Source organism: Pithys albifrons, chromosome 13 (assembly GCF_047495875.1).
Source record: "Pithys albifrons albifrons isolate INPA30051 chromosome 13, PitAlb_v1, whole genome shotgun sequence".
In the NCBI taxonomy this organism is placed as follows: domain Eukaryota; kingdom Metazoa; phylum Chordata; class Aves; order Passeriformes; family Thamnophilidae; genus Pithys; species Pithys albifrons.
The window spans coordinates 6,177,988-6,196,491 of record NC_092470.1 but is presented as its reverse complement, the minus strand read 5'-3'; the positions used below and the strand labels follow the sequence as shown (position 1 = coordinate 6,196,491).

Genomic DNA, 18,504 nt, shown 5'->3' with positions numbered 1-18,504 from the left:
TTCACCGGAGCCTCTTGTTTCCTGATCAGATCAGTGGTGTCTCATTCAGATGAGACCTGAGGCCAACATAGATCTGTTTGTCCCACACTTCCCAGTCTTGTGTTCCTCCTGCTGGTCAGTTGGGTTCAGGTGCACTGAGATCCTCCTGGGTCTTAGGTGGGCACTGGATGTGTTGTCTACAAAGCTGGGTGACCCACAGGAGTTTCATGTGCAAATGCAAAATGATTCTTCTAGAAAAACAAATAAAATTCTACTCATTAAATCAGCTAATATTTGCATCAGCTGGGGACAGAGAGGAAACTTGTTAGCAAAATTTTCTTATCTGCTTTTCTGCGGAAACCCAAAAACCCCCCAACCCTCTCTCCAGTCGAGGAGGTGTGGTGGATGTTTCCTTCTGCACTGCACAAGGAATCAGCGTGTGGAACTGGATTTGGGTGAAATTAGATGTTTGCCTTTGGTTTATGTTGCAAATCTGAGTTTAAAATGATGTATTTGAGGGAGGTTGAGTTTGTGTATCCAATCTCGCTGCCATGTTGAGCGCTCTGGTGTGTGTGACCTGACAGACAGAGTGAAATGCTGGCAGTGGGATTGTTTCTATGCTGAAATCCATGTGGGAAAGAGTGAAGTTCTGGAATAGATCTTCCTCTTTGTTCATCAGCCAGAGGAGACAAAATCCACTCTAGAAGTGGATCACTGCAGTGCAGACGTAAATGACGAGGTGCACTTGGGAAAAGGAAATTATAGCCCAGCTAAAAGTGTAAATGCCTTGCTTTTTGCAAAGAAACAAACTCACTAGTCAACACTTTTTTATTTGTTCCCCTCATTTACCTTTTGCCCTCTCTCCTGTTTCTGTCGTGCCCCTGAACTCATGAGCAGGCGTCGTCGGATCGCCGGGGGGAGTGGGAGATCCAGCCGAGCCGGCAGACAAATACCTCGTACCTGACATCTCATTTGGCTGCAGATCGACATGGAGGATCAGTGCAGGTACCTCTCCCTCCTGATGTGTTAAACCCCTTGAATTCTCAAATCACAGCAACGTCATGGGCAGTACAGCAATCTCACTGGTCCTGTCACTTAAGTAACACTCAGGCTGTGGTTCTGGAGGTATGTGAGAGGCTGCACATGGCCGAGCCCAGAAACCACACGTGGCCTGGGCTGATCCCAAAGTGTGGGCAGCTGGAGAGGGGGGCATTCTGCCCCTCTGCCCCCTCAAGTGAGACTCTTACCTGCAGTGCTGCCTCCAGCTCTGGGGTCCCCAGCACAGGAAGGACATGGAACTGTTAGAACAAATCCAAAGGAGGCCACCAAAGTGTTTAGAGGGCTGGAGCCCCTCTGTTCTGGAGCCAGGCTGGGAGAGCTGGGGTGTTCACCTGGAGAAGAGAAGGCTCCAGGGAAACATCAGAGCCCTTTCCCAGTGCCTAAAGGGGCTCCCGGAGAGCTGGAAAGGAACTTGGGACATGCCAAGGGAATGGGGCTTCCCACTGCCAGAGGGCAGGGTTAGATGGGATATTGGGAAGGAATTGTTCTCTATGAGGATGAGGAGGCCCTGGCACAGTTTGCCCAGAGAAGCTGTGGCTGCCCCATCCTTGGAGGTGTCCAAGGCCAGGTTGGACAGGACTTGGAGAAACCTGGGCTAGTGGAAGGTGTCCCTGCCCATGGCAGGCAGTGGAATGAGATGAGCATTAAGGTCCTTTCCAACCCAAACCATTCCATGATTCTGTGAAGTCCTACCTGCTCAGGTTGTCACCTAAGCTCACTGAGGGACCTTCTTGCACTAGTGCCAGAGTGAGGTGGCTGGAAGTGCTGGAGAGAAGCTACAGGGATCATCCAAGCAAACAGGAACACTGGTATCGCTGCCTCTTTGGCCAAGGTTTGCTGCAAGAGCTGGCTCTGCTGTCAGACACAACACTCTGAAAATTGACTCTGGTGAAAAGGGGATTAGTGCCTGGAGCGGGACAGAGCTGAGCCAAGGACACGAGTGGTGCAGGATGTCCCTCAGGGAAATGCAGATTAGTTTGAAATGTTTACATTTTCCTGATATTTTATTGGGTTCAATGATTTTTGGCTTGATTAGCCATGTTCCTTTTTTCATTTAAAGATATTGTACAGAGTAGCAGAGAAACAAAGACAAGGAGGATCTGATGAATGTGTAGCTCCAATCTCAAGACATGAGCAGACAGTGACCTGGAGGAATACCCAAGGCCAGGTTAGACTGGGCTTGGAGCAGCCTGGTCTAGTGGAAGGTGTCCCTGCCCACCGCAGGGGATGGAACAAGCTGAGCTTTAAAGGTCCCTTCCAACACAAAGTGTTCTGTGCTTGTATGACTTAGTACAGAGTAATGTTTTTCTTTGTGTTTTACTATGCAAGGAGAATGGTTTCTTTGTAGCTGCAGGACTAATGCAGCTACCTGAGCAGTTTATGAGCCTCCTTGTGCCACTGGAAGCATTAAAATTCTGCTTATGTGCAGCTGAGAACAGGAAATCTGCTGTGTGGCTGCTGGTCTGCGGAGGCTGAGTTTGTTTCTCAATAGACACCTCAGCTCATGCTGGACCCTTGGGGGGTCAGCACCTTCGATCCACTGGTTCCTTTAAGGCTGAATTTGCCCCCTGAAAATGAGGCAACATCATGTGAAAAGTGAGGAGGAAAATCAAAGCCTTTTGGAAAATGGTATTGAATAAGTAGCTGAACAAGGTGTGGGAAGAGCCCTGGGAACAGTGCAATTAAGCGCCAGCATTGCAGAGTGGCGTGGGAAGCGTGGGGGTCTGGAGAACCTGGGTGGGCCCGTGGTGTGATCAGTCTGGGAGGGGCATGGAGAGCAGCCAAGGGGTTGTCACTCAAGAAGAGCACTGATCACCATGTGAGTCCTGACCTGGTCAGCAGAAAGAGCAGCTGCTGGTGGGACTGGAGACTTCAGAATGAACATGGATGGGTATACTGAGTAGTGAGGGAACATCTCCTTCCCTTCATCCCCGGTGGTCAGGTCATCCAGAGACACCAGGAGTTCTGGGTAGCACCTTGACCCCCACCCCATGGGAGATGCCTCCTTTTGCCTTGCACACCAGTGGCTACACTCCCAAAGTGGCCTTCCAAAGCCAGAACAGTGTATGGTAGGCATGGGATTGGGAATTAGTGAACAGTCCCCTTCCTGCTTCTCTGCTTGGGATGGACCAGGCCAGCAGCTCAAAGGCACACACAGAACCTGAGCCTTCTGAGAGGGTGCGGAGATGGAAGCAGACAGTTATCCCACAGATTTCCCATTCCCACACAGCATCCTCTGTCAGGGAGCTTCATTAACAAGGTGTTCCTTTGTGTTTAGGTGGTGAGCTCGACCAATGGGGAGCTGAACGTGGACGACCCTACAGGAGCACACTCCAACGCACCCATCACAGCGCAGGCGGAGGTGGAGGTGGTGGAGGAAGCTAAGTACGTTTGCTTTACAAGAGGCTTTCCACTGGTTGGTCATTAGTCCTCCTCCTGGGAAGCGAGTGGGGATGTTTTCCCGTGGGGAAGTACTCAATGCTCGTGTCCCATGCCCTTTTCCTTGCATATTGCTGCTTTTGTGCATGGTGCCTTCAGTGCTGCTGCTGCTGCTGCTGCTTCTCTTTGACACTTGTCATGCCTGGAGAACATAACTCTTACTCAGAGCATGTCATGCCAGATAGATGGTGGCACAGATCCCGAAATACCAGGAGCTGATTTCAGAAATCCCAGGGAGCATCCCCCTTTCCAAAGGGAGAACGCACTGTGCTCTCGTGCTGAGAGTGTAGGAGTAGCTCGAGCACAGCTCAGTGAAGAGATCGTTGGTCTGAGAGTTGAGACTTTATTTCTGGCTCTGAGAAGTGGGTGCCAGGTATCCAGAGCGGTCCGAAAGTAACTCCTGTGGGGATGGGTAGTTCTCCCTGTGGGTTCTCTTGGTCCAGCTCTAAGGAAGCTGAATGAGAGAAACTAGAATCAGCTTGTGGGGGAGAAGGTGCTCCCTCTGAGCTGACCTCTCCTGTACTTTGTGGTCAGGAGTGAGAACTGGTGTCCAGAGTTGCTGCTTTGCCCATCTTGGCCTTCTGTGCACATGTGCTTCTTCCAGCACCATCGTGTCACCTTTTGCATGATCCTTAACATGGCACCTCCTCACTGCCTCTGAACTAGACCAGCTCCTTGGCAGCTCACCACAGAATCCTGGTGTTCCCCGAGCGAGGGGTCTGTGGGGCTGGGGCTGCCTTTGAACTGGTCAGTGCTGGGACATGGCCCAGCTAACTGGTTTTTATTTGACTGGATGATACTGGTGCCACTTGTCCCACATCATTTGCCCCAACTTCTGTGGGCACTTCTGGGTGAAGAGGCTGGCAGGTGTGAGGAAGAGTGTGTGGGTGGGAAAGGTGCCTGGGTATGTGTCATCTGTGCTGGTTGTCCTGAAGGTCTTCTCTTCTTCTCCCTCGGGAAGCACCTGTGCAGGATCTCACTCTAGCTGGCCTGGCCTTGATCCCAGCAGCAACAGACACACCTTCTCCTCCGAGCCCAAGGAGTGAGCCTCAGATTTGATTTGGTGCAGGCTCCTCAGGCATGGCGGGATGGGGGAGATCTTGAGGTGCAGGTTGCAGAGTGGGCAACATTCCTCTTAGTGTGGCCAGCAGGGACCACCAGTTTGGCGTCACAGGCTCTGAAGGGCGTTCCCCCCATCATGTGGCTCCTAGGAGGGATCACACTGTCCCTCTTAACAGTTCTGACACAACAACCCAGTGCAAGGAAGGAGCAGGAACACCTGCAGCCCATGGTCCTGCAGTGAGACCAGTGTTCAGCCCCCACTCCATGTACAGGGGAGTTGTCAAGGCAGATGGGAGAGCTGAGCTGCCCAGGCCCTGTCCCTCAGGGACATGGAGTTGTTCTGCCTCTCTCCAGCCCTTGTTTGTGTGCTCCCAAATTGGTTTTGGAGGTGCTGGGAAGCAGAGCATAAGCTGCTTTGCACTGACAGCTTTTGGGTCTCTTGTAATTCCCAAGTGTAGTCCTCTTCATTCTGCCTGCCACAGGGAGCACTTGCTTCATCCTTCCTCATATCTATGTTCAGAAATCCCTTCAGGCACATGAGAAGGGCAAAGGACTTTGGGATTGTGTTCTGCAGCAAAGTGGGATGGAGAGAGCTGGCAGGAGCTGGAGCGGAGCTCTGTGTTTGGAGACAACGTGCAAGAGCAGGAAGGGCTTTCCCCGGCACTGCAAAGGGCAGAGCTGTGCCAGTGCTTCTGCCTGCAGTGTGCTGGAGAAAAGCTCCTGATCCCAGACGTGGATTGCGCTGGAGGGCAGGTTCCAGATGTAGATCCATCATCAGGCCCTGCTGCTGCTGGAGCTGCAGGGGACAAGAGCAGATGGTGGCCCAGAGTCCCTTTCTGATCCCAGGCCCATGTAAGAACCCAGTGGGCCTGGTGCCTCCATGGAAAATGGGGAAAAGGTGGAAATCCCCTGGAGAAGGTGGCGGCTGTCAGCGGCACCACGGCGAGGGCAGAGGTGGTGAGGGCTGTGGCGGGTGGTGGGCAGGTCTGGTGTGTGTCTGCCTCTGCACTGCATGTTTGCATGGCTGTGGTGACTCGCTTCCATCCCACCTCTGTGAACTAATCGCTCTTTCTTCCTTTCTGTGTTTTTTCTCTACACTCTCTGTAGCTGCCTGAAAATGCTCAACTTGTGGTGAGTCCCTCTCTCCAGTCCACATGCAAGGGGGAGCGGACCAGACTAGACTAGGGTTGGCAAAACTAAACATACCAAACCCTAAAAAGCCACAAAGACAAAGCCAACCCAGAACTATTTTGATTTTAGGGCCACATGCAATACTGGGGAGGGTGTGGGCTGTGTCTGAGCGGCCACACTAGGATGAGTAATTTGGCTGATCTCTGAAACATGGATGCAAAATCAGACTTTAATCCTTTCCTATTTGGCTTTCCATCTCCCCCAAATGTTTATGTCCGTGTGCAGATGATGCCTGGTGGAGCTGGGCAGAGTTTGGACCAGGCTTGCCAAGCCTCTTGCAGGAATTCCTCACACATACGGTTCTGGAGGGAAAACTCTGTATCCCAGGGAGGGGGCAGTCACTTCCTTGGAGAGTCTCCTCTGGAGAAGCACAGATCAGAGAGGGTGGAAGGACAAGGCCATGGAGTCCTCATTAGTGACAGAGCCCCTGCTTGGAGAAAGTGGATAGGAGGCAGCCCCTTTCCAGCCAGCTGAGTTGCAGGTGAATGGGCTTCTCCAGGAAAGAAGAGGTGGAAGGGTTGGAATTAGCACAGATCTAGGCCCAGCTCAGGGCTTTATCAGAGTTTCAAAGCTGTAGCTGTAGCATCCCAATATCAGGTTGTCCCATGCAAATGTTTCCTCCCTCCTTGCCCCTTGGGGAAACCACATACCCAGGAAGCAAAGGACCAAGCAGAGGCTCAGATGAGGAATTTGTATCTTAGGGAGGGCTGATAGGTGGGAATGGCCCCAGAGCGAGGGGACCAGGGCCGTGTGTGGCGAGGAATGTCCTTTTTTGGATGGGAGACTGACAGCCTCTGCCCTGCTCTCCGTAGGCATCACCTCCAATACCTCTGGCATCTCTGGCTTCTCTGTATGTCGTAGTCTGGGGCTGTTCTCTTGGGCATCGTCTGCATGCAGAGAGATCACGTTCTGTAATTGTCAGCCTGCCTTATTCTTTTATTTTGGTGTTTTGCCTCTGCCTGTCTGAACTGCCAGGATTTCCTTTCCTGAACCCTTCCCTGGACCTTTGAGTAAGAGCCTAAAAAGACAGTCACAAGGAAAACCAGTCAGAAGTCAGTCAGCTCCCTTCGCTGGGTACCCAAGGAGTCGAGTGCTGCTCAGCCCCTTCTTCCCTTACCCGCTGCATGTGAAACCATCACTTGTGCATCCTCCATCCTCTCTCCCTGTGACGTCCCCCCTTACCTACATTGCCCACGTCATGAAGGAAGGTGGCTGCTGTGGGAGAGAAATACTGCAACAGGTTAAACCAGGAGAGGGGGACAGATGGCCTGGAACACAAAAAGCACAAGAGCAGTCCTGGGGTGGGGGTTCCAGGCTGGGCCAGGGGGGCTGCAGGCAGCACACACACCTCAGGTTAGGTGGGCAGCAATGGAGGCTCCTGCAAGGACAAGGGCTTGGTGTTTCTCCTCATCCCATCTCCAAACTGGGCCCGGTCAGGAACCTTGAGGCAATCATGGACCTTATTCTCCTGGCCTTTAGTCCCTGTGGTGGGAGGAGTCCTTCCACTTGTGGGGCTGTGGGGACTCTCCCACATGGTTTTGTGGCAGGGGTTTGCTCTCTGCAGCAGACAGTCTGTGCTCACGGCAGGGTGGCGGTCACCCATCGCTTTTGCACCCCGTAGTAAGGCTTGTGCACCCAAGGACAAGCACCTTTGGGGTGTGAGTAGGAACAAATCTGTTCCTCAAGCTCCAAGAGGATGGAGGTGTAATGCCACCATTCCACAAAGGACCCAGTGGAAAATAGTTTGGGGAATTGTTACAGTGGTTTTGAATGTTTTCAATCTGTTGGTAAGAGATGGTTGTAGGAGAAAATGGTCTTTGTATCCTCACATTTGCCTGTCAGCGTTCAAGAGGTGTTTGGACAACGCTCTCAGGCACAGGGTGGGATTCTTGGGGCTGTCCTCTGCAGGGCCAGGAGTTGGACTCAGTGATCTTTGTGAGTCCCTTCCACATCAGGATCTTCTGTGGTTCTATGGTCTACTCTGCTTAGCCAGGCATCCCTTCCACCAGCCTGGAAGAGCTGTCTTCTGGCATCACCCCGAGATGGCTGTCCTGGCACATGGAGAAAGACACATAGCTCAGGAGAACTCGCACAGAACAAGCCACCTGTGCAGAGCATTCCTGACAGTGGACTGAGGGCAGGAAAGCAGATAACACCTTCAGCACCAAGGGATTCTGTAGGAAGCCAGCAGAACTGTAGGATCTGGGCAACTGCTCCCTGTGTATCCCACAGGGAACCCATTGCTCCTCACGGTTCAGCTGCGTTGTGCGTTCCTCTCCCCACCTCAGCCTCCACTCTCCATCCTTCTTGCTTCCCCTAGTCCCCAGGCCTATGCACCTCCCTCACACCGGATGGGGGAAGAAGCAGGGGTTCTGTATCCCAGCACTGAGTGATTGATCTGAGGCGGAAGCTCTGGTGAAAGGTTCAGTAAAGAAACCTGGTCCCTGAGCCAAGGTCTCTTTGGAACTTGTTTTTTTAGTGAACAGTGGTGAAAACTGTGTGTCTCATGGCTGGGAAGAGCAGCCAGGGCTCGCTGTCCCAGTCCGCCTCCTCCAGGGTCGGACAGAGGGAGCGGAGCACCTGGATCCTTATTTTACTGCTTTCCCAGACGGCTCCTTGTGTTCCTGCCCCAGTCGAGCCTCAGGAGGGAGAAGCCCACCCGGCACTCAGGGGCCTGATGGTGTATCCCCTCAGCACGTGGCTTACTGGCTGTGGTGGTCTCCCAGTCCAGGCTGGTGGTGTCACCATCCACCAGCCCCTGCTGACCATCCCAGGGGCCAGAGGTGTGTCCAGGCCCCCTGCCTGGCACACAGAGGTGCTGTTGCATGTGGCCAAGCGCAGGGACTCCTGGGGGCAGTGGCGACTTCCCGGGGTACTGAACACGGGGCTGACTCTCCTTGTCCTTTGTGCCCCAGGTGCTGCTGCTTCTTTAAGAGGAAACGGAAGAAGACGGCTCAGCGTCACAAGTGACCAGGTGCCTCCTGGGCCTTGCAGGAACCACAGCGCCTGCAGCTCCTGCCCTGAATCACTGGAAGGGGCTTCTCTTTAGGGGGGAGGAGGAGGCAGAGGAGGAAGAGAGAAAAACAAAAAAAATACAAAAAAACAAAACCAAGTGACATTTTAAACCAAAAAGAGAAGAAAACGTTCCAAAACAAACCACTCTGGGGTGGATCTGCTGAATGGTCTCCCTCGTTCACTCCAAGCCTGAAGCTCCTTTTGGGACCAGGACTGTGGCTGGCTCAGGTCTTGGTCGCCCTGGGAGGGGGGCTGGCTGGCTGACCCTCCTTCCCGTTGTTTACGGCGAAGGCATCGTTCACGCAAACCTGAGGACTGTGCTTAGTTCCTGCTCACTTTCCTCCCCTCCCTCCCCTGCGCTCTCTGCTCCTCCGTCCTCCTCCCTTCTTAATTAAGTGAAGAAATCCCATAGGCTCGATTGGCTGTCGAGAGGGCAGGAGGATGCAGGGCAGGAAGGAGAGTTACTGGGAGAAGGGCCTGACGGCTGCAGTGGGAAGAGACAGGTTCCCTCTGCGGCTCCTTGGGAACAGTTACACTGTAATGTGCAAGCTGTGAGAAATTTGCAATCTACTGTTCCAGTTAGGGTTTTTTTTCTGGCTCCCTTGACACCTCCCTCCTCTGACGGTAACAGAGCAATGTGGATTGTTTTAAAGAAGCCGACGTCGTTGCACTTTTTATTATTTTTAGCATTTACAGATGCACATTGTATCTGTGGATCTGTGCGTGGCCGCGCCAGCGCAGGCAGAAATCCAGCGGGGAAGGTGATGGGTGCACGGAATGTCCTCGAGTGGGGATGTCCATGACCCTCATGCCAGGCTGGGGCTCCGACGCCCGCCTTGGGCCGCGTGCTGAGGAAAGCATACTTGAATTTCCACTCACCCTTCCTAGCTGCCGGTGAATGTCCCTTCCATGGTTTCCTACACCGTGCCTGACCTAGCTGGCTGGGAGACACGAGGCTGTCACCCAGTGTTGGCAGGAGGGAGCGGCATCGGCTTTGCTGAGCTGAAGGAATTTGTGCTGGTTTAAGAGGTAGATCTGGATTGAGGTTCCTGGGAAGCAGCTGGTTCCTGAAGTGTGGGCAGCCAAGCAGCCTTCCCAAATCCCTCCATGGGCTGGTAGTGAACCTTCTTGAGAACACCTTAGCAGGAGCAAAGCTTCCCCAGCAGGGAGAGGATACTTTATGCCTTAACACTGGTTGCATCTCCCAATGGTCAGATAGGTTTGACTGGAATAGCCTTCATGTCCTCTCCGTGAGTGTGGGCCAGGCACGGTGGACACTGTCCCACCCCTCAGAGCAGCCACAGTTTTCCTGCACCACTTTGAGCCAAATCAATAGCAAGGAAAGGGCTTGGGGCACTTTGCACACCCATAAAAACAAGGGAGTCTTGCCTCCTGCTGCAGTGTTTCCCAACTCGGAGGAGGTCAAGGCTGGCCAAGGGTTCCCAGAGAGGTGGCGGTGCAGTGGGAGAACTCACGCAGCTGTTTGGGAGGTTGTGAATAAGTTTCCTGGACTTTGTATTTCCACGTGTCAGACCAGACCAGGCAGGGACTGTTCACTTGCAGGACTTCAATTGTCATAAACTTGGGCCTGGCTCACCCCAAAATCACAGAGCATGAAGGGAGGAAAGGGAGAGACAAGATCTCATTACCTTTTATTTGTTTTAATGATGATCTGCATACCTTGGGGATCACGGAGTGCCATTCCTGGGAGGTTCAGTTCCTCTGGCCGGACAGAAGTGGGCTTAGAGGGCAGGAGATCACCCTGGGTGGGGAGCTCCAGGCTTGCTCCGCATGCATCCTCAAGACAGGCAGGAGACTGGTTAGAGCGGAAGGGCCTTGCTACTCACCAGGATCCCCCCGGGATGTCTCTTGGCCGTGTTCTCTCCATGCCTTATCCCGACGAGCGCAGCGCAGAGCTCTCGGCTCACACGTACACCCCCTTCTCCCTTTGCAAAGCGCTTTCCTCCAGCCATGCCATGGGCCAGGGCAGGAAAGAGGCAGGAAAGGGACCCCTCAGCTCCTGCCAGGACATTCGCCCTCTCATCCCCTCCTGCCAGAGGGAGGACAGGGACTGTGGCCACGTTCTACCTTTCTCTTCCCAAACTCCTCCGCTGCCAGGGGCTCCCAGGAGCCCCATGTCTCTGGCACAGGTGTTCCCCTCTCTGCTCTAGGAAACCATGGTTTGGCGTCTTGGGAGGGGGGTCCAGGGGCACGGGCACTCCCCAGGAGCCGCCCTGCCCACTGCAGACAGAGCCGGGCCCTGAGACACTTCTGTTGCTGCCCTCCCAAGCCCCACTAAGTGCCTGTCACCAGAACTCGATTCCTTCTGCATCTCCTGCCGTGTTTGGTCATTCCTCGCTGCCTCCGCTCAAGGAGCAGCTTGTAGTTGCAGCATATGTAAGTGTTTGCAGGGTGAGGGAGGGCGGGGGGAAAAAGGGGCCATCTCAACAGGTTTTGTTCTTAAATGTTTTTGATTTCTTTTGTTTCAGTTTTTTTTTTGTTTTTTTTTTTAAGTGAATGTATTTGATTGTTTAGAAACTTTCCTGACCTTGTTTTTAAGTGGGTTGTTTGGAAAGCTGTTTCACGGTGCCCCACTACAGCTTCTCTCCGGAGATAAGATGTTCTTTTAATCCTACGATGATGTGTTTGTAGGGGAGGACTGTCCCCCCACGGCATGCTGGTAATGCTCACTTGTACCAAGCCCTCTTGCACTATAATCGTACGTTGGACTCTTCAGAAAAAAAGGGCAAAGATGTGGGGTGGCTTTTTAACAAAAAATTAAATTAAAAGGCAAATAAAGCAGGTTAACAGCAAGTCTTGTGCTTGAGGGAACCGCTGTCCCCAGGGAGCTCGGAGGTGACGAGGAGGCGCAGCCAGACTGAGCCAGCCATGCTGTGGTCGGACGCAGGGCATTAACCTGGGCAAACCCTCCTCTCCTTGCCGGGAGCGGTGGGAGTGGGGAGACCCCGGGGCTGGAGGGGAGGGGGCTCTCTGGGGGCTCCCTGGGTGCTGGGCTGGCCTCTGACGTGTCTCCCTGCGGCTCAGCCCACCAACGTTGCGATGCAGTCTTCTGAGGTATCAAGTGAGATGATTATTATTATTTTTTTTCAATAAAACATTGCACTGCTGCATTGTTCTCCATGAATAGATGTATTTATTACCTCAGCCTGAGCATGGTGCTTGTGTTTTGTCTTCCTTTGGGTCCACTGGGCACTCGTGGCACCCTCATCTCCACTGGGAAGCACCAAGCCCTCCTTGGAGGGGATGGTGCACAAGGTGGGAACTTGTGGGACCTTCTCAACACCTTGTGCTTTACAACCATGTATGGTTCAGCCACACAGAGCTTGGCCATTTGTGTTTGCACCAATTTCCCTTCTCCATGTGCCTGCATATTCCCAGCTCTGCCATCTGGGGGCCTTGTCCTTGAGAGGGACCACAGGGAGAGGGATGTTGGGACCTGCCCCCTCACCTCTTCCCCTGGCAAGACTGAAGAGTGGGTGAGAGTGTGGGATAAAAACTGGAAAAAGGAAGTAGAGAAGCCCAAATTCCTCTTGAATACCAGGAGTGACCAGGCTGGAAGCACCCAGGACTGGCTGGGGTGTTGCATCTTAGCACAATGTCCCCCTGCCCATAGCAGGGGTTGGACCTTTAAAGGTTTCTGCCAACTGAAACCAATCCGTGATTACAAATCCTGGAATTAGTTGAGTTTGTGGGAATTATGTTTTTATTTAGTGTCAGCTCTGGGTCAGTGTCAGTCCCCCAAAAGACAAACCTCAAAGGTGGAAAATGCAGCCACTGGGCTGCACTGGCGGCACAGCTCGGGGCACCGAGCGCTCCTTCGCTCTGCCCGCTCCGTGTCCCCTGCCCGCTGGGGACACCGGGGACACACCGGCCCCAGTCTCCGGCCCGAGGGCACACCGGGGACACACCGGCCCCAGTCTCCGGCCCGGGGGGACACCGGGGACACACCGGCCCCAGGGACACACCGGCCTCAACCACTGGCTCCGCCCCCCGTCTCCGGCCGCGCCCATTGGCCGCTGGCACTCCCTGGGCCCCGCCCCTCTCCCGCCTCCTCCCCCATGGCGACCAATCACCGCGCCGCTCCGCTTCTGACTGACAGCGCCGCGACCGCCTTGCGAGGGGCAACGTGGCAGCCGCCCCGCGCCCCGCCCGGCCGGAAGGCGCCACCTCTCCCCCCTTCGCCGCCGCGGTTGGTCGCGCCCGGGCGGGCGGAGCGGGCGGGCGGTACCGCGGGCGATACCACTGCACGGAGCGGGCGGGGGCGCGTGGCGGGCGTGGCCGGATGCCGGCGGCGCGGAGGGCGCTGTGGCCGGGCTGCGAGAGGCGCAGGATGAAGGTGCTGGTGGCGGCGGCGGCGCTGGGCGCGGCTCTCCTGCTTCTGCTGCCCGCGGCCTCCCGCGCTGATGAGCGCAAGAAGGGACCCAAGGTCACCGCCAAGGTCGGGAGGGGCCCGGCCGGGAGCGGTGGAGGGATCTGGGCGGGGGCCCAGATGGGGCGAGAGAGGCCTTGGCGGGGATGTTGGGGGTGAGGGAGGCCCGGATGGGCTGGGGGGGATCGGGGGTTGAGGGGGCCGAGATGGAGGGGAGGGAGGTGCGTAAGGGACGCCGCGAGGGAGGGGAGCCCGAGGGGGCGCCTGGAGTGGGGGCTCATGCATGGTGGGGGGAAGGCCTGGGGCAGCTTGGCCCACCTCGGGGGGTGCTAAGCTGGGGAGGCCCAGCTTGGAGTGGGGAGGAAGGAAAGTGGGATGAAGTGGGAGAGGCCTGGGCTCAAGGCCGGGCTTGAGGGTCACAGTTGGGATTGCAGGGGGAGGGGTTGCAGCGAGGGAGGTGGAGGAGTCTGGACCCAGTGAGGTTTGGGGCCTGGTTGGACTTGGTGAGTGGAACTCTGGGGCGGTGGGTTGGCCCAGTAAGGTGAGTCCCCTGGTGCCCCCCTAACCTTCCTTCACCCCCCAAGGTGTTCTTCGACCTGCGGATCGGGGAGGAGGACGTGGGTCGTGTCGTCATTGGGCTCTTTGGCAAGACGGTGCCCAAGACAGTGGAGAACTTTGTGGCGTTGGCCACCGGAGAGGTGAGGAACCCATGGGCCCCCTGGACCACTCTGGTCCCTGAGAGGCTCCTGCTCGGCCCCCTGGGGCAGCATTGGGTGCAGGAATCTCTGTGGTATCCCTTTGCCTCACTCATTTCTCTCTTCCCCACTCCCAGAAAGGATTTGGCTTCAAGGGGAGCAAGTTCCACCGTGTGATCAAGGATTTCATGATTCAGGGAGGAGACTTCACCCGTGGTGATGGCACTGGAGGTAATTTGGCCTATGCCAGCCCACAGATCCAGCTGCTGTCCTTGGACCAGCGTGGAGCTGGAGCACTGTGGAAACAAGTGGGCATGGAGCTCATGGAGACTTAGCCTCAGAGCAGAGTGGGGTGCTGGGTAACTGGGGTGCTCAGAGCCTCGAGCTCCAATCCCTGGGGGCATAACCCTCCCTGCCCAGTTCATGGGGTGCTTCCAGCTGCCTCCAACAGCCCTTAGCTCATTGTTCCCTGTGGCAGTGCTGTTACCACTCTGGAAGTGCTCATTCCCCAACTCCAACCTGTGTTGGGAGCCACCACCGTCAGCACCCCACAACGTACTCCATGAGACCAACAGTGCCTTTTTTCCCCCATTGTTAGGAAAAAGCATCTATGGGGACCGTTTCCCTGATGAGAACTTCAAGCTGAAGCACTATGGGCCAGGCTGGGTGAGCATGGCCAACGCTGGAAAGGACACCAACGGCTCCCAGTTCTTCATCACCACTGTGAAAACGCCGTGGCTGGATGGGAAGCACGTGGTCTTTGGCAAAGTGCTGGAGGGCATGGTGAGGGCCTGGGGGGAAAGGGAGGCTGATGCTCTGGGGACAGCAGGACCAGGCTGGGGAGAGACAGGGGTCAGCTGAGCTCACCCTGCCCATGTGTGCCATTTTCACACCTCTCTGTGCCCAGGACGTGGTGCGGAAGGTGGAGAACACGAAGACAGACAGCCGGGACAAGCCCCTGAAGGACGTTGCCATCGTTGACTGCGGCACCATCGAGGTGGAGAAGCCGTTCGCCATCGCCAAAGAGTGAGGGACCAGCGGGTGCGGCGGGGCCGGTGCCAGGGACCTGCCAGGGCATGAGGGGCCATGGGCCTGGGGCTGCCCCACTCCTGGGGCACGGGAGCAGCTGCTGTGTCCTGCTGTGTCCCACAGTCCGGGCCCCTCTCCCAGTCGGCAGGATGGGGCACGGGCTCCTCTTCCATCGCTTTTGTAGGAAGCACAGGCTCCAATAAATGTGACCAATGTGTTTTTTAAGGAGCTGCCTCTCTCCTGCCTTTGGAGGGATGTTAATCCCTTCCCATCCCTTACCTGAATTCACCTCTGAGCCTTCCATCCCCCTTTTTCCACATCCCATGCAGCTGGGAATGCTGCCACGGTTGGCCCTGGCTTTGCTTCACATAATTCCACAGCACAGCACTATGCCAGGCAATAAAATCCAAGAGATTTATTGCACCAAAGCCCAGATGCAGAGGGGTTTTCCAGCATGGTTCAACATCTAAAGGCACCAATCCACAATCATTGAGGGCAAGGCAGAGCTCCTGCTCTCCCAATGAAGGCACTTAGGATGGTGATGGGAGAACAGCTGTCCCCGTGGCTTCTCCCACTCAGTTTTCCTGCCCCAGCCCAGGAGGGAGGAGTGATTGATTTTCACCACAGGGATCCTTTCCTCACCACTGCAGCCCTGGAAGCTGGGTAGGTGCCCGGGAGCCTGGCATTCCAGAGCCTTGGGGCACTGCCTGGCTGGGCGTGCAGCTTGAGGAGTAGAAGCCCTGCAGGACCCCGGTGAGGACAGTGTTGGGCAGGTCTGCAAGGAAAGAGAGGAGCTGGAGCAGTTTGTTCCCTCCTGGCCCCAGAAGAGCCTTTTAGAGGTTTTGGGAACCTGCTCCATGGTCCTGCTCCTTACCAGTGCTGCATGGCCTCACATAGGGATCAAAGCAGAAGCCGATGACGGGGCGCTGGGAAGGCAGGAGTCTGGTGCTGCCATGGGAGAGGGGACATCAGCCCTCAGCCTGACCCCATCATCCCCAACTCCATGTCTTGGAGTGCTTAGCACTGGTCAGGGAGATGATCCAGGGCCATGTGCTGGCAGGGCTCATCTACTCACGGGGAGCTGCTGGCCTTGGGGCCCTGCTGGCTCCGCCGCACCTTCAGGAAGTCCAGCACATCCTGAGGAAGCTCCTCATTGTGGTACAGGACACCCTGCAGTGGCCCAGGGAGGGTCAGCACCCCAAAAAGCCCACCCCACCCCTCTGCTGTGCACACCTCACCCTCAGGTAGAACTCCAGGCCCTGCCGACGTTGCTCCAGCGCTTTGGGCATCCAGTGGGGGACATGGCGCGGGGGGAAGTCAGGGACTTTGCAGGTCTTCTTGATCTGGGGTGGAGTGTGGAGGGCATCAGGGCAGCACAGGCCATGGGAGCACGAGGTCAGGCCTCCCCATGTCCTCTCCCTGTGTCCCCTCCCAGCACAGCTGGGGGGTCTCACCCGCTTGTGCAGTGCCTGGAACTCGCTGTAGCGTTTGGTCACCGTGTGCCGCCGGCCATTGCACAGCACCTCCACCCGGAACACCTGCAATGGCAGCAACCTCATCATCCTCACCATCCCCATCATCTTCATCATCCTTGCCATCATCATCATCCTCACAATCATCCTCACCATCCCCATTATCATCGTGCTCGCCATCCTCACCATCCCCATCATCTTACTGTCCTCAGAATCCTCACCATTCCCATAATCTTCATTGTCCTCATCATCCTCATCCTCAGCATCCCCATCATCTTCCCAGGAAGACAGGAGCCCTCAGTTCACACACACACACACAGCCACCCACAGAGACACACACACACACACACACCTGGGGAGGGCACTTGGGATGTCCCTTTGCAGGGGTAGAGTGCACTGGCAGGGACCACCCCTAGAGACTCTTGGGGAAGGACACACCCGCAGTCCCCACTCCGGAGGCAGAGAGGAGTTACAAGGACCCCATCTCAAGAACAGAGGTGCCATATTCTCACCAGGGACACCCTTTCCCCCACCTCTTTCAGGGACAAAGGGTCGATTTTCTTTCTCCTACACCTCCACCCGGCAGGGATACCCTGGGTGCAGGCAGGGACATCGTGGTGAGGGAGGGGGTGGCACTTGGCGACATTTCAACCCCGGGGCAGAAGAAGGACACTCGTGCCTGGGGCAGATGGGGATTCCCGGGGCAGACAAGGATTCCCCCATCTATGGGGCCAGAGAGGACCCCCGGCGCAGGGACCCTCCTTTCAAAGGGACCCCTCAGGGACAGGCAGGATCTCCACTCCAAGGGCAGGTGGGGGACACTTAGGGACCTTCAAACTCTGGGGCAGGAGGAGATAAATCCCCCGGAGCAGGAGCACAGGGGACTCCAGTTCCAGAGCACGTGGGGGCATCCCGGGAGAGATGAGGACCCCCCAAGAGTGGACCCACGGACTAGGCCTCCCCCCCCCGCCACCGACAGGGAGCAGATGGGAGACCTCCTCACTCCTGGGGCAGATAGGGGACCCCTGGGGACATTTGGGGACTTCCAGCTCCCGGGGCAGAGAGACACCCCCATCCACCTTCCCTGGACAGAGAGTAACTCCCAGGCACGGGGGGCAGAGGTGACCCCCAGACCAGGGACACCCCACTTTCAAAGGCAGGACCTCCTTTCAAAGGAGACCCCCACAAGGAGGACCTCCACTCCTGGAGTAGGTGGGGACATGTGGGGATCTCCAAACCCTGGAACAGTGGGAAACGAATTCCCCGGAGCACGGGGGAATCCAGCGCCCTGGGCACATGGGAGCATCGCGGGGGAGACGGGGACCTCCCTAGGAGGGGAACCTCGGATCAGCACACGCAGGGACCTCCACTCCCGGGGCAGGAGGGGAACCCTTGGGGACTGGCGGGAGCCTCCAGCCCCGGGGCAGAGGGAGACGCCCCCCTCCATCCTCCCCGGGCAGACCGGGACCCTCGTGGGCAACCAAACCTCCCCCCGCCACGCCAAAGGGACCCTCCCCGAGCCCCCATCTCACCGTGTGCGCCCGGTCGGGGCTGCGCAAAGTCGCCGGGGGCTCCGCCGCGGGGATGGAGACGGCGATCATGGCCCGGGGGGCGCGGGGGGGCCACGGGGCGGGGAAGGGCTGCGGGGTCGGGCAGGGACCGCCCCGAGCGCCCACGGCGGAGACACGGCCCCCAGAGCACCGCCAGGCAGGGTCCTGCGGCCCCACATCCAGCACAGGGGGGAGGGCGGCTGGAGGAGCCGCAGGGACGCCGCTTTACAGGGATAAGGGGAAAGGAAAGTGGGAAGTCACGCCGAACTGCATTTTCCCTTTCTCTAAGACAGAAGGGGTATTGGTTTTGGTGAAATCCACTCGTGGGGGGCAGTTGAAGGGGCAAAGCTGGCCCTGGTCACGGGGTGTGGGCAGGAGCATCACACCCCCAAAGGGTCCCCAATGGATTTTGGGGAACGCCATAAAGTGGAACTGCTACAAAGCCCTGCTAAGCTCAGATCCTAAAAACAGCTCCCACTGGGAGCAAGGCAGAGAGCCAAAGCCTAATCAGGAGCAGGGACAGGTGGCCAGGGCAGTGTCCAAGGTCATCCCTGTCCCAGTCACAACACTGGGGAGGCTGCATTGCCTCCCTCAAACCCCACAGGATGTGCCGTTACCCCTCC

The 18,504-nt window shown here is 56.5% G+C and overlaps 3 protein-coding genes across 3 annotated transcripts in view; 2 read left to right on the top strand and 1 right to left on the bottom strand.

The window, feature by feature from the left end:
• CSNK1G1 (casein kinase 1 gamma 1) overlaps window positions 1–11,881 on the top strand; it is a 94,853-nt gene extending 82,972 nt beyond the window's left edge. The window contains 4 exon segments of the mRNA XM_071568235.1: window positions 877–984; window positions 3,317–3,423; window positions 5,647–5,670; window positions 8,646–11,881. Coding sequence (XP_071424336.1) covers window positions 877–984; window positions 3,317–3,423; window positions 5,647–5,670; window positions 8,646–8,700 — 294 coding nt within the window. The 3' untranslated portion in view covers window positions 8,701–11,881.
• Window positions 11,882–13,014: 1,133 nt separating this feature from the next.
• On the top strand, window positions 13,015–15,087 carry PPIB (peptidylprolyl isomerase B). The gene is made up of 5 exons (XM_071568039.1): window positions 13,015–13,204; window positions 13,720–13,833; window positions 13,968–14,061; window positions 14,429–14,613; window positions 14,738–15,087. Exons 1-5 carry the CDS (start codon window positions 13,049–13,051, stop codon window positions 14,858–14,860), a joined length of 672 nt encoding a protein of 223 aa, XP_071424140.1. The 5' UTR covers window positions 13,015–13,048; the 3' UTR covers window positions 14,861–15,087.
• Window positions 15,088–15,255: 168 nt separating this feature from the next.
• On the bottom strand, window positions 15,256–18,459 carry SNX22 (sorting nexin 22). The gene is made up of 6 exons (XM_071568040.1): window positions 17,864–18,459; window positions 16,314–16,397; window positions 16,098–16,202; window positions 15,935–16,029; window positions 15,734–15,807; window positions 15,256–15,634 (listed from the first exon to the last, which is right to left on the bottom strand). The coding sequence occupies exons 1-6, from the start codon at window positions 17,930–17,932 to the stop codon at window positions 15,498–15,500; spliced, it is 564 nt and encodes a 187-aa protein (XP_071424141.1). The 5' UTR covers window positions 17,933–18,459; the 3' UTR covers window positions 15,256–15,497.
• Window positions 18,460–18,504: the final 45 nt, after the last annotated feature.

Excerpts from the sequence above, each read along its gene's own strand:
- PPIB (XM_071568039.1), top strand. The coding sequence starts at position 13,049 with ATGCCGGCGGCGCGGAGGGCGCTGTGGCCGGGCTGCGAGAGGCGCAGG. Across the intron at positions 13,205-13,719 it reads GACCCAAGGTCACCGCCAAG|GTGTTCTTCGACCTGCGGAT; the intron begins GTCGGGAGGGGC and ends TCACCCCCCAAG. Across the intron at positions 13,834-13,967 it reads TGGCGTTGGCCACCGGAGAG|AAAGGATTTGGCTTCAAGGG; the intron begins GTGAGGAACCCA and ends CCCCACTCCCAG.
- SNX22 (XM_071568040.1), bottom strand. The coding sequence starts at position 17,932 with ATGATCGCCGTCTCCATCCCCGCGGCGGAGCCCCCGGCGACTTTGCGC. Across the intron at positions 16,398-17,863 it reads GCCCCGACCGGGCGCACACG|GTGTTCCGGGTGGAGGTGCT; the intron begins GTGAGATGGGGG and ends CTGCCATTGCAG. Across the intron at positions 16,203-16,313 it reads TCCAGGCACTGCACAAGCGG|ATCAAGAAGACCTGCAAAGT; the intron begins GTGAGACCCCCC and ends ACTCCACCCCAG.